At 45.3% G+C, this 13,560-nt stretch overlaps 1 protein-coding gene across 1 annotated transcript in view; it reads right to left on the bottom strand.

The window, feature by feature from the left end:
* AGBL1 (AGBL carboxypeptidase 1) overlaps nucleotides 1-13,560 on the bottom strand; it is a 2,739,156-nt gene that overhangs the window by 1,059,642 nt on the left and 1,665,954 nt on the right. Inside the window, exon 18 of the mRNA XM_069221447.1 lies at nucleotides 12,120-12,300. Within this exon, the coding sequence (XP_069077548.1) occupies nucleotides 12,120-12,300 (181 nt within the window). The remainder of the gene's footprint in view (nucleotides 1-12,119; nucleotides 12,301-13,560) is intronic.

Raw genomic sequence — 13,560 nt, forward strand, 5'->3', positions numbered from 1 at the left:
CTAACTACAGATAAATCTCATATTTAAAATTAATAGTTGTATGATTTAATAGGATGTGAGGCCTTCCAGATGAGTTGCTGCTGAGACATTTAATTTTTTTCTTTTTACGTTTTCCTATTCCCTCTTGTAAGTAATTGCATATCCTCACATGACTAAGCACTAGCTTTAAAATATATTTTGAAATATATTTTGAATTGAGTAAAACATATCGCAATTATGAAACATATTTAAAAATGTGTATTCTCTATAAACATTTCGCTCTGCATACCTCCTTAGCAACCAGTTTCAAGGTTATTTAATTCATTACAATTTTAAAATAAGTAACATTGTAAATCAGACAGAACAATGAAGCTGCTATTTTAAATTACAATGTAAACGATTGTGGACTACACAATTTTCAAATTCTGCCCAATTTAATTTTCTAAACAAACAAATGGAAAGCAATGTTTTGAGGGCTGCCATTTCTTAAGCCTGGAGCAACAGAAGTAAAAAACATTCAAATGTACAAACTAAGCCTCCTGATCGGGAAAGTGAATGATGCTAGAGCTATTTTCTCCATCTACATGTCTCCGGGTGTATGCTCATTCTGTAAAAAGGTGAGCATTTCAGTTCTTTTTTTAGAACCCTATGATCTCCAACAGACAGCTATTATGAGAAGAAGGAGTAGTGATATGTGTGTTGTTCCAGTAATGAGATTTACTTCAAGTACTAGCTAGGAATTTGCTACATATTGACTAGAATTTTTTGGTAGTGTACAGTTGTATGATTTCCAATATCTATTATGATGCGACAATTCCTCATGATGTAGAGCCACGGCTCGTAACTCTTTTCTCTTTTTTGTTAACTTGCAATTTACTAGCTGTTTAAAATGTTTACAGATTTATTCGCATACACTCTAAGGTTATTGTAGGGATGATGTCAGCACCTGCAACTCAAAGTAGTGAGAGTGAAGAAATTTGTGATGTATTTTTTTCATTTTTCTAAAGGACAGAAACACCTGAGAACTGAGGACAGGAATAACCTATGTGTATGTGTAATGATCTTTAAAATTGATTACCACAACAAACCTTTTGTTGATTGTGAGATTTATAATCCTGAGAGCATCACATAGTATTAACTGAGTGTGGCCATAATCCTGAGAAATAATACAATAAGGAATTACTGAGGACTGAATTTTCTAAATTGTTTTTAAAACTGTAGGGTGAGAATTTATATTGAAGGTTCCAGAACAAATGGGATATGCAGGCAAATGCATAGCATGAAACAATACTTTACATAAAAATGCAAAGAAACATTTTGGATTAATAACAATGTAACATCAGTGAAAAATATCCAAGGTAGGATCTGTTAGAAATGGGGTTTTTGGTTGTCAGTCAGGTTACCCTCTGTCCAAGCAAGAACCGTCACTCTATTCAGGGTAAGTCACACACAATCCAAATTATCCTGTGCCCACCCTCTGGTAGCTTGGCACGAGCAGTCAGGCTTAACTTAGAAGGCAATGTGTAAAGCATTTGTGCAATAAATCATACAATAACACAATATAGCACAACAAAAATACACCACACAGTGTTTAGAAAAATATATAATATTTATCTGGGTATTTGCAGGTCAAACCGATCAAAGATGCAATATGAATTTGTAAAGATATCACAAAAAAGTGATATGAAGTGTCTTAAGTCTTTAAAAAGTAAACAAAGGGGGTCATTACGACCCTGGCGGTCGGAGACCGCCAGGGGTAATGTGGCGTCCGTACCGCCAACAGGCTGGCGTTACGGAGACCCGTATTACGACATGGCGGTAGCGCCGCGGTCGCACCGCCGGGGCCGGCGGTTTCCCACCGTTTTAGCCCCGGCGGTGATAATCCGCCAGGGCAGCGCTGCAAGCAGCGCTGCTCTGGGGATTATGACTCCCCTACCGCCAGCCTGTTTCTGGCGGTTTGCACCGCCAGGAAGAGGCTGGCAGTAAGGGGAGTCCTGGGGCCGCTGGCATGGGCAGTGCAGGGGCCCCCTAACAGGGCCTCGTGCAGCTTTTCACTGTCTGCAAAGCAGACAGTGAAAAGCGCGACGGGTGCAACTGCACCCGTCGCACGCCCGCAACACCGCCGGCTCCATTAGTAGCTGGCTCCTATGTTGCGCCCGCATCCCCGCTGAGCCGGCGGGCGTAAACTAGGTTTGCGCCCGCCGGCCCAGCGGGGATGTTGTAATGGGCACCGCGGGAGTGCGGCCGCATTGGCCAATGTTTTAATGACCCCCAAAGTCTCTTTCAAGCACAAAGTACATGGTTTGGAGTGGAAAATCTCCGCAGAGGGCCGCAGAGGAGGAGATGCGTGGAAAAATGGTGTGTGCGTCAGTTACGCCCCTTCACACATGGACTTGCATCGTTATTTTTCATGCGGGGAGATGTGCGTCGTTCTACGGGAGGAAAATGGTGTGTGCGTCGGTTGCGCCCCTTCACACATGGACTTGCGTCGTTATTTTTCACTCTGGGAAGACGTGCGTCGTTTTCCAGCACGTGGACCGTCTCCTTCTATGGATCGCGGGATTACCGGATGTCCCAGGGTCTGTGCGTGGATTCCTTGGCTTGTTATCTGGCTGCCCGTCGTTCCGGGAAGCTGAGCGTGGAATTTTCTTTCTCACGGCAGGCGTCGCGTCAATTTCCTCTCTGGAAGTCGGGTGGAGTTGCCCATGCGAGGCCGTGGGTCGAAGTTCCGGTCGCACCGCAGGCGTCGCGTCAAGCGGCGTCTTTCTGAATCGGCGTGCAGTGAATTTTTCACCACGGAACAAGCTCTGCATCGAAATTTTCGGCGCATGAAGAGTCCAAATGAAAAAGAGAAGTATTTTTGGTCCTGATACTTCAGGGAACAGGAGGCAAGCTCTATCCAAGCCCTTGGAGAGCACGTTTACAGCCAGACAAGAGTTCAGCAAGGCAGCAGGTCAACAGCAAGGCAGCAATCCTTTGTAGAAAGCAGACAGGTGAGTCCTTTGAGCCGCCATGCAGTTCTTCTTGGCAGGATGTAGGTTCTGGTTCAGGTTTCTTTTCCAACAAGTGTCTGATGAGGTAGGGCAGTGGCTCTGTTTTATACTAAATTGTGCCTTTGAAGTGGGGGTGACTTCAAAGAGTGGCTAAGAATTGCACCAGGTCCCCTTTCAGTTCAATCCTGTCTGCCAGGGTCCCAGTAGTGGGTGTGGCAGTCCTTTGTGTGAGGGCAGGCCCGCCACCCTCCCAGCCCAGGAAGACCCATTCAAAATGCAGATGTATGCAAGTGAGGCTGAGTACCCTGTGTTTGGGGTGTGTCTGAGTGAATGCAGAAGGAGCTGTCAACTAAACCTAGCCAGGCGTGGATTGAAAGGCACAGAAAGATATAAGTGCAAAGAAATTCTCACTTTCTAAAAGTGGCATTTCTAGAATAGTCATATTAAATCTGACTTCACCAGTCAGCAGGATTTTGTATTACCATGCTGGCCATACTAAATATGACCTTCCTGCTCCTTTCAGATCAGCAGCTGCCACTTCAACAATGTATGAGGGCAGCCCCAATGTAAGCCTATGAAGGGAGCAGGCCTCACAGTAGTTTAAAAACAAATTTAGGAGTTTTACACTACCAGGACATATAACTACACAGGTACATGTCCTGCCTTTTACCCACACAGCACCCTGCTCTAGGGGTTACCTGGGCACACATTAGGGGTGACTTATATGTAGAAAAAGGGGAGTTCTAGGCTCGGCAAATACTTTTAAATGCCAAGTCGAAGTGGCAGTGAAACTGCACACACAGGCCTTGCAATGGCAGGCCTGAGACAAGGTTAAGGGGCTACTGAAGTGGGTGGCGCAACCAGTGCTGCAGGCCCACTAGTAGCATTTAATCTACAGGCCCTAGGCACATATAGTGCACTCTACTAGGGACTTACAAGTAAATTAAATAGCCAATCATGGATAAACCAATCAATAGTACAATTTACACAGAGAGCATATGAACTTTAGCACTGGTTAGCAGTGGTTAAGTGCCCAGAGTTCAAAAGCCAACAACAGGTCAGAAAAAATAGGAGGAAGGAGGCAAAATGTTTGGGGATGACCCTGTCAAAAAAGCCAGGTCCAACAGGATCCATCAAAGTAACTTTTTAGTACTTTCTTTAGAGAAGGATCTACTAGACAATAAAAAAAGGTGAAGGGAAATTAAGAGGCGTGAAGATACACACATACAGAAATATAATGTCATCTTGTGCTGATGATAACCAGTTATTTGTGAATACCCAACAGCTAGGTTATGTCACTGTGCTAATTCTATTTGATCAATTCTTTGAGTTTGGCCCTGAAGATTAATAAAGTGTGACATGGTCATATGGTGGATTCCAGGCTATTCCTTCTCATGCCTCCATTTTTTTATGTGTAAACAACGCATGATATGTTCCCTCTCTCAAGCGGATGATTTTCATTTACGCTAAATGGTGTGTAACTGCATCAGTTCTGAAAATGACTCCTGCAACAGCCATGCTTGATAAATAATTCCCTTCCTAGCACTGGGTTGTGAATATTTTCATGCTGAATAAAATACCTTCATAGCCTATTTCAATTTATAGTGGTTGTTGACCAAAAAGAGGGCTTGTGTCCAGAGCGGTGAGTGCATGGCCTACGCTTTCATTAGAAATCTGGAAGAGAAAGCATCATCAGTACAGGGCCTCATGACTCACACACTGAGCTTTCTGCATCTGGTCTGTCCAGTGTAAGCGTGTCTGATGCAGGATCAGGATTGGCATTTCTCACTGAAGGCAGGCCGATGTCCACATCACCCAAATTACTGGCCTGGTTATTCAGGACACATTGCAGTAGGGTGTAAGGGACCAAGGAAGGCAGATGAATCAAAGCGAGGATGTTAAACATTCAGTTCCTCTGCTAGCACCTCCACAGAAAGGAAATTCCATTTTACTGAAGAAGAGGGAATGTCTAGATTACTCACCAATGCTATCAAAGGTAGTTACCATTCCAGTGAATGTTGTGGGAGTTCCTTGCCAAAGAGGATCCCTGTTTTCTGTGAAGGCATTTCCTGGCCTTATATATATATATATATATATATATATATATATATATTTATATTATACATACATACATATATATAGAGAGAGAGCTTGGGCAGAGTAAAGTGCTTTGTAACACATTCATATACCGTTTTCCCCTCACATTCACCATTGCTTTGATTCTTTTTCTCCCTAATTTTTTGCACTCAGACCCAGACCCCAGGTACAGTACTTTTGGAAAATGAGGAAACAAAGATGTTGCATGGAGTCGGGGAGGTGAGGCATCGCTGGAGCCAGTACAGCTTTGGTTTCTTACTGCTATAAGGGAGGTGAGGCGTTGGTTCCTTACGGTTGCAGGGGAGGTGATGCTGTGTCGGTGGCGAGGCATTGGTTCTTTACTATCTGGTGGGGTCGATAAATCCATCAGGCCAAGACATGAAGCATCGACTTTGCAGTGTAGCAATCACACCACGGGCCCACAGGTCCTATGGCAGAGTCGGATGTCATGGACGTCGGTGACACGTCACTCAGGACTCATGCTTTGGAGGGACTTCCAAATTGATAATGGAAATAATCACATTTTAAAAAATAGTATTATTGGGTTTTGCTTATTATGAATAGGATACACTATGCTGAGGCACAAATAGATTGGCTCCCCACTGCCGTATATAGTTGTGTACCCATTTTTGATAACTCACACCTGCCCGCCTTAGTGCCAAAGGCACACTAACATCTCACTCAACTGGTTTTTATATGTGACGTTAGACCTCACAGCCATAGGGTGGTCATCCCCCAACTTTTTTGTCTGACTCTCTCCACTTTTCTGACACTGTTTTTGCTGGATTGAGGACTCTGCACACTTTACCACTACTAACCAGTGCTAAAGTGCATATGCTTTCTCCTTTAAACATGGTAACATTGGTTCATACCCAAGTGAAATATGTGATCTACTTGTAAGCCTCTAATAAAGTACACTATGGGGGTCATTACGACCCTGGCGGAACAAGTCCGCCAGGGCCGTGGGACGCGGTGGCACCGCCGACAGGCCGGCGGTGCCCCGCGGGGCATTCTGACCGCGGCGGCTCAGCCGCGGTCAGAGAAGGGAAACCGGCGGTCTCCCGCCGGTTTCCCGCTGCCCCAAAGGAATCCTCCAAGCCGGCGCAGCATGCTGCGCCGGCATGGGGATTCCGACTCCCCCTCCCGCCATCCAGTTCCTGGCGGTTCTCCCGTCGGGAACCGGATGGCGGGAGGGGGAGTCGCGGGGCCCCCGTAAGAGGGCCCCTAAAAGTATTTCAGTGTCTGCAAAGCAGACACTGAAATACGCGACGGGTGCAACTGCACCCGTCGCACCTTCCCACTCCGCCGGCTCTATTACGAGCCGGCGTCATCGTGGGAAGGGAGTTTTTCCCTGGGCTGGCGGGCGGTCTTGTGAAGACCGCCCGCCAGCCCAGGGGAAAACTCGGAATACCCTCCGCGGTCTTACGACCGCGGAGCGGTATTTCGGAGGGGGGAAGCCTGGCGGGCGGCCTCCGCCGCCCGCCAGGCTCGGAATGAGGGCCTATGTGTGCCAGGGCCTGTATATTGAATGCTACTAGTGGGCCTGCAGCACTGGTTGTGCCACCCACATAAGTAGCCCCTTAACCATGTTTCAGGTCTGCCATTGCAAGGCCTGTGTGTGCAGTTTCACTGCCACTTCAACTTGGCATTTAAAAGTACTTGCCAAGCCTTAAACTCCCCTTTTTCTACATATATAATTTTCCCCTAAAGTAGGCCATATGTATCCAAAATGCCAGGACATGGACATGTGTGTTTTATATGTCCTGGTAATGGAAAACTTCTAAATTCGTTTTCCACTACTGTGAGGCCTACTCCTTTCATAAGATAACATTAAGGTTACACTCATTTACTGTTTGAGTGGTAGATTCTGATCAGAAAGGGGTAACCAGGTCATATTTATCATGGCCAGAATGGTAATACAAAATCCTGATTACTGATCACATTGGATTTTACATTACTATTTTAGAAATGCCAGCTTTAGAAAGTGAGCATTTTCTCTGCACTTACAGCCTATCTCCAATCCATGTCTGGCTGGGCTGGTTGACCGCTCCCTTGTGCATTTCACCTAGACAACCACAAAAACAGGACACTCAGTCATACCTGCACTCATCTGCAAACTGACTGGGTCTTCCTGCTCTGGGAGGTTGGAAGGCCTGACACTTACATTTTAAAGGTGAGTGGCCTGCCCTCATACAATGGACTGTCAAACCCCCTATTGGGACCCTGGCAGACAGGCCTGTACTGAAATGGGACCTTGTGCACTTCAAACCACTCTTTGAAGTCCCCCCACTTCAAAGTCATTTTTCGGTATATAAACTGGGTCCCTGACCCCACCAAATCAGACACCACTGGAGCAGAACCTGCAACCTGTCAAGAGGAACTGCCTGGCTGCCCAAAGGACTCATCTGGACTGCTTTGCTGTGAAGGACTGCTGCCCTGCTATTGTGCTGTTGCCCTGCTGCCCTCTGACTTTGCTGAGAAGTGCTCTCCATGGGCTTGGGTTGAGCTTGCCTCCTGTTGTCTGAAGTCTCAGGGCCAAAAAGACTTAGGGGGTGATTCTGACCCCGGCAGTCTCGGACCGCTGGGGCCAGGGTCGGCGGGAGCACCGCCAACAGGCTGGCGGTGCCCCACAGGGCATTCTGACCGCGGCGGTTTGGCCGGGGTCAGAAAGGGAAAACCGGCGCTCTCCCGCCGGTTTTCCGCTGCCCTATTGAATCCTCCATGGCGGCGCAGCTTGCTGTGCCGCCATGGGGATTCTGACACCCCATACCGCCATCCTGTTCCTGGTGGTTCTCCCGCCAGGAACAGGATGGCGGTATGGGGTGTCGCGGGGCCCCTGGGGGCCCCTGCAGTGCCCATGCCAATGGCATGGGCTCTGCAGGGGCCCCCATAAGAGGGCCCCAAAAAGAATTTCACAGACACTGAAATTCACGACAGGTGCAACTGCACCCGTCGCACCTTCCCACTCCGCCGGCTCAATTCTGAGCCGGCGTCCTCGTGGGAAGGGTTTTTTGCACTGGGCTGGCGGGCGGCCTTTTGGTGGTCGCCCGCCAGCCCAGTGCAAAAGCCAAAATACCCTCAGCGGTCTTTCGACCGCGGAGCGGTATTTTGGAGGGGGGAAGTCTGGCGGGCGGCCTCCGCCGCCCGCCAATCTCAGAATGACCCCCTTAATTTCTTCAAGGAAACTCCTTATGTGCTGAAAATCGCCGCACAGCCTGCCAGAAATGATGCACAGCCTGCGATGAAAAAATCACCGCTCAGCGGAACCGTAATGGCGCAGCCAGACTTCCCGAGCGAAGATCGATGCAGCAGCTGCATTGTGACCTGAAATTCAACACACAGCTGAGCCGGAACGACGCAGCCTGACTTCCTGAGTGAAGAATTTACGCAGTGTCTGCCGTGTGACAGAAAATTTGACACATCGCCTACTGGATCAACGCAACACCTGTGACTCCTTCCTGCATGCTCAGGATTTTCCCTGTACCGTCCCTGGGCATCAAAGAAAAACCTGCATCACAGTGAGGAATAAAGACTGCATGCCAGAAATTTACGCAAAGCCCCTTGCAGCGTGGAAAGAAACAACGCATCATCTGTGCTGCCCCAGAAATTCTGATGCACACCCTATTTTTCCACGCATCTCCTCCTCTGCGGTATCCATGGGTGTAATTTTTTACACAAACCAGGTACTTTGTGGAACCAAGAGACAACTGTTGATTTCTAATATATAAGACTCTTTTTAATCTTGCAAAAGTGATATCTCAGCTTGTGTTTATTGAATCTTTATAATTTTTTACCTTAATTTAACCAGATAAATATCTTGGGTGGTGTATTTTTGTGGTGTTTTCACTGTGTTACTGTATGATTTACTGCACAAATACTTTACACATTGCCTTCTAAGTTAAGCCTGACTGCTCAATGCCAAGCTACCAGAGGGTGTTGCACAGGATAATTTGGATTGTGTGTGACTTACCCTGACTAGGATTGTGGTCCCTATTTGGACAAAGGTGAATACCTCTACCTGCTAGAGACCCCATTTCTAACAGCTGATCTGTTCCCTGCACATTTTTGACAGCGGTATACTTCAAGGTATTTAGGAATGTTAACTCATCAGATATGTTCTTATATTTTAAGTCCCATGATGTATTAAAGTCAAGCTACCCTACTCACCTGCATAACCTGCAAATGTCAACATTCTTACACATTTGCTCAAGTCACTTAGTCCTGGACATCTCACTAAACATACAACTGTAGAAGGGGTCTGGGGAATAAAGCATTACAAACTGTGGAATGGCGAGCTAGAGACACAGCTGGCAAGATTACTCCAGTGAGACCAAAAACATCTCTGTAAATAGCCAATACAGACTGTTACGAAAAATGTTCTAACACAAACTCCACACACCCCTGATACTTAGATTATTTGGGGGGCATTTCTCACCATATTGGTCATATGTATGTTCCACAATAACGGAGATGACTGGGTTTGAATGGTTGCCATCTCACAGAAGAGCACTACTGGGACATATCCAAGGCAGCACTGCACTGAAGCACAGATTCATAACTAAGAGGCAGATCACAGGGGCCATAGAGTGAGGTCCAGGGCTACCTCCAAAGGAAAACAACCGGGTGAATGATCTTGTATATTGCAAGGATGCTGAAGACACCAATGCATTCTTCCTACCTTTGACCTTTTGTCCAAATGACATTGGCAATGGGTGTATCTATAGCTTCTTAATGGAAAAGAATAGTTTAGACCTACACTGAGATAGTTTGAGTGCATGGTACTTTTTGGGCAATTGTGTGTGATATGCTGAGTTGGATTAGAAGTGTTTTAAGAATGTAAATATATTGTGGAGAGAGTCCTTCAGATGTAAATCAGAACTAACCCAGAGTGTTGAAGTTCCAAGTGGCAGTGTTGTAGGAGATTGTTTTTTTTTTTTCTTTTTTTTTTATGGGGCCCATTTTGTTGTGTACCCGATGTTTAGCGTAATTATATAAGTTTATAGTGTTGTTATAGGGTATTTTTACAAGTTTAATAAATTAACGTATACAAATAATAACATGAACCACATTTCTTTAACAATACGTTTAAGGCATACTGAAGAGCAGTGCTTAATATGTAAATAAAAAGGTGCTGGTGCCCAAAGCCCTCCTAAACACGTGACTGCAGCAATTAAATGTGCGAACACAGAGAACTGAGGCGGCGTAATCCTTAAACCATCTCGGGCCTCTTCAATCCATATCAACCCACTCCCTGTCCCCTTCAGCTCACTCTTGCAGCCTTTTACTTTCTCCCTTTGTGACGCTTTTTCGTTTTTCCCTTCCTCCGTCTTTTCCATATTTGCCTTTTGCTCGCAGCAAATGCTTGACGCAGAAGAATGAGCCCCGGCCCTCAAAAATGAGTGCCAGTGCTCAGCACCGGAAACAACACGCGCAAATTAAGCACTGCTGAAGAGAACTGATGAGTGGACACTCGGGAGCCTACTGACTGTTCTGCCCCTCTCTGTTACCATGCGTCTGAAGCTTCAGTGTAAAAAAAAGCTCTGGATGTGCAGCACATCATATTTGTGTACATATACCATTGTGGGGAAATTGCTCTTGCCTTTCTGTAAGAAGCAAAATGCAACTTGGTTAATCTAATCATATAACCTCTGTGGTTTTTGATCTAGCTATAGCTATTTTTAAATATGTACATACGCTTCTCATATACGCATTAATTAATTATCGTGCGTGCAATTGAGTCGTGCCCCTTATTCATTTCTTCATCCCCTTGCCAATTATACTTAATAAGGCTATAATTGGAATATCTAGTGATAAAATGTATAATCACCAGGCAATTACCATTAGTCACCACAGTGTTGCATTTGAAATCATAGCACGATAATGAAGTTACTGCCTTTGAGCATAAACAGGATATGGTCTTTGGATAACATGTCCCGAGTTCATGCCATTATAAAATGCGTATTGCCTTGCAACTTTCAACTTTAACACACACAGCAGATTTTCTATATTTTGAAACTGAATCAAAGGCAGATAAATACTCTGGAGTACGTTCAACATGTCTCTCTGAATGGAGCCTGCAGGTAACTGTCATTTACAGCGCCGAGTAACCAGAAAAAAAAAGAAAAAAACACACAATATGAACTATAATTCTAATGGCAACGAAAAAGCGAATTCGACCCTCCCTTGAAAAAGCCTACATTTCAATTCCTTCTAACCATCCACCCATTTGCCCATCCATTAATTCTTCTCCACTCAAGCATCCACTCTTTCCATCATCTTTCCATCCTTTTACTCATCCACACAAGCATCCATCCACTCACCATTCCATCCAACCACCTGTTATTTCACCTAACCGTCTATCATTTTATTCGTTCATCCATCCATACACACTTTGATGCTTTAACCCTTGCATACAACATTCCAACCCTTACTCCCTCCAACTTTTCAGTTCTTTCACCTTTCCTCTTGTCCTTCCTTCAATTAACTCTTCCCTGTTTTCACTTTTTCTCTCTTTCATGTTTCTGTTGTCACTTTTCTCTTTCCTTCCTTCTCACCCTTTTTCCTTCTGCCTTTTTATCTACTCATTCACAGTTCTCTTCCATATGTATTATTTCCTTTCTGTTTACCGCGTACTCTTTTTTGTTCATCTCCCTTTCCCTTTTACCTCAGTTCTCTTTCTCGGTCTTCTCCACTGTCTTTCCCTCATTTGACGGCCTTTGGTTTACATCCCACCGTATTGACACCCCACGTCTCTAGCCACACTCCGCTACCGCTTCAGTTGTTAGAGAGAGGGGTTCACAAATCTACTGTATAACCGCCATTGAACTGCCCTTGTTTGACGATAATGAGCCTACTATTGTGGACCGACGTGGCAACCACACTTTCTGCATCTGCCACATGCATAGGTATACAGGTCTAAGTGTGGAGAGAGTGGCACAGCGTTTGAACCGTAGCCGTCATGAATGGCTGTGGGCTCAATTTACTTGATTCGCGTGGTGCTTAAATATGCTGAATTCTACGTGCTGTCCCAGTGGAACATCAGCTACTCACTTGCCATTAATCACCCCGTCTGGGTTGAGCATCGGTATGATCTTGAAGATGAAGCTCTCTCGCAGAATCTTTGCAGCCGGGTCGTTGCTCACAAGGAACTCCAGGGTCCCCTTCATCACCCAGCTGGCGTTGCTCTCCCCTGGGTGAACACGTGCAGTGAGCACCATGTATGGTCGCTTGCCTAGTAAGAATAAGAAAAATAGTGTTGCTTTATAAGGTATATGTGATTCTTGGTATTACATGAAGACCGGGCTGAGCAGGAACATAATCAGCCCGATTCACAAAGATTTTGCTACAAACTACTGTTTTGGGACTCCTGAATTACTTGTAAACATCTGGGGGCATATTTACGAGCCCTGTACGCCACCGGAGCATTACTTTTTTTGACACTCCTGCAGCGCAGACTGCAGAACCATATCTATGAGGCCACACAAAGCCACTATGCATGGCTTTGAATGGTGGCATAGATATGTAGTAAGGCAAGGCTCTGCAAGTAGCTGCGTTGCCTTAATCTACATCAGGAAGGTGTTACATGGGCGCTGCGGTGGGGTTTCGACGCTGTCCCAGATTTATAAAACCACGTAAACCTGAGAAAGTGCCAAAATCTCACGTCTCCCAAGATGAGACATAACGAGGAGTAATATTTTTAATCTCCTGATTTTTTCCTCTTTCTATGTGTGCTGCATTGTGCAGCACACATAGAAAGAGGAAAATGCCATCAGGATTGATTTGTACTGAGTTGGCGTTAGGCTGCCAAAATAGTGCCAGCGCAGGGGGAAAGGACAGGATTGCAGCTTCTTGCATAAATACATTCCAGTCATGCCCTTTCACTTTGGTGTAGGACAGTGCAACAAGATGACTCGCTGTGCTACTGTATGTCAAATCCTCATACATATGCCCCCAAGGAGTTAATTCTGAGAAATCAAGATAATGCAAAACTCAAGAGTAAACCAGCACTTTAAGAGTAACTCATACATAGTCATAGCAAAATGTTTGATAATCAGGGCAAAATTATTGTTGTTAACCAATACAGCATTTCATGTCCAGTCAGGCAGGACTTCCTCCAACTGTTCTGGAGAAATCCTAAATTCTGCACATTACTAGAGTACATGCCTATCCAAGAGAATCCTCCTTCACTTTATTAGGCACATCTTTCAATAATACTACTGTACTGTGATACTCTTACCTATACTCTGCTCTCTCGTGACCTAGATACCATGCCTTATGAGATTGTTTCTGTATATAACCTATAATGCAGTCCTTGCTCTCAGAAGCAGCACACCACTTTACAGAGAAGATTTCATTTTAGCAGGATTATCTCAGTCACAACGTGCTTTATTTCAAAGCAAATATGCCTCAGAGCACTTTACATCCAAAATATAATGAATTAAAAATAAAAGAATACGATACAGTAAACACATGGGAATTAAAATTGTCCACG

The sequence above is a fragment of the Pleurodeles waltl genome, chromosome 3_1 (genome assembly GCF_031143425.1).
Source record: "Pleurodeles waltl isolate 20211129_DDA chromosome 3_1, aPleWal1.hap1.20221129, whole genome shotgun sequence".
NCBI lineage: Eukaryota > Metazoa > Chordata > Amphibia > Caudata > Salamandridae > Pleurodeles > Pleurodeles waltl.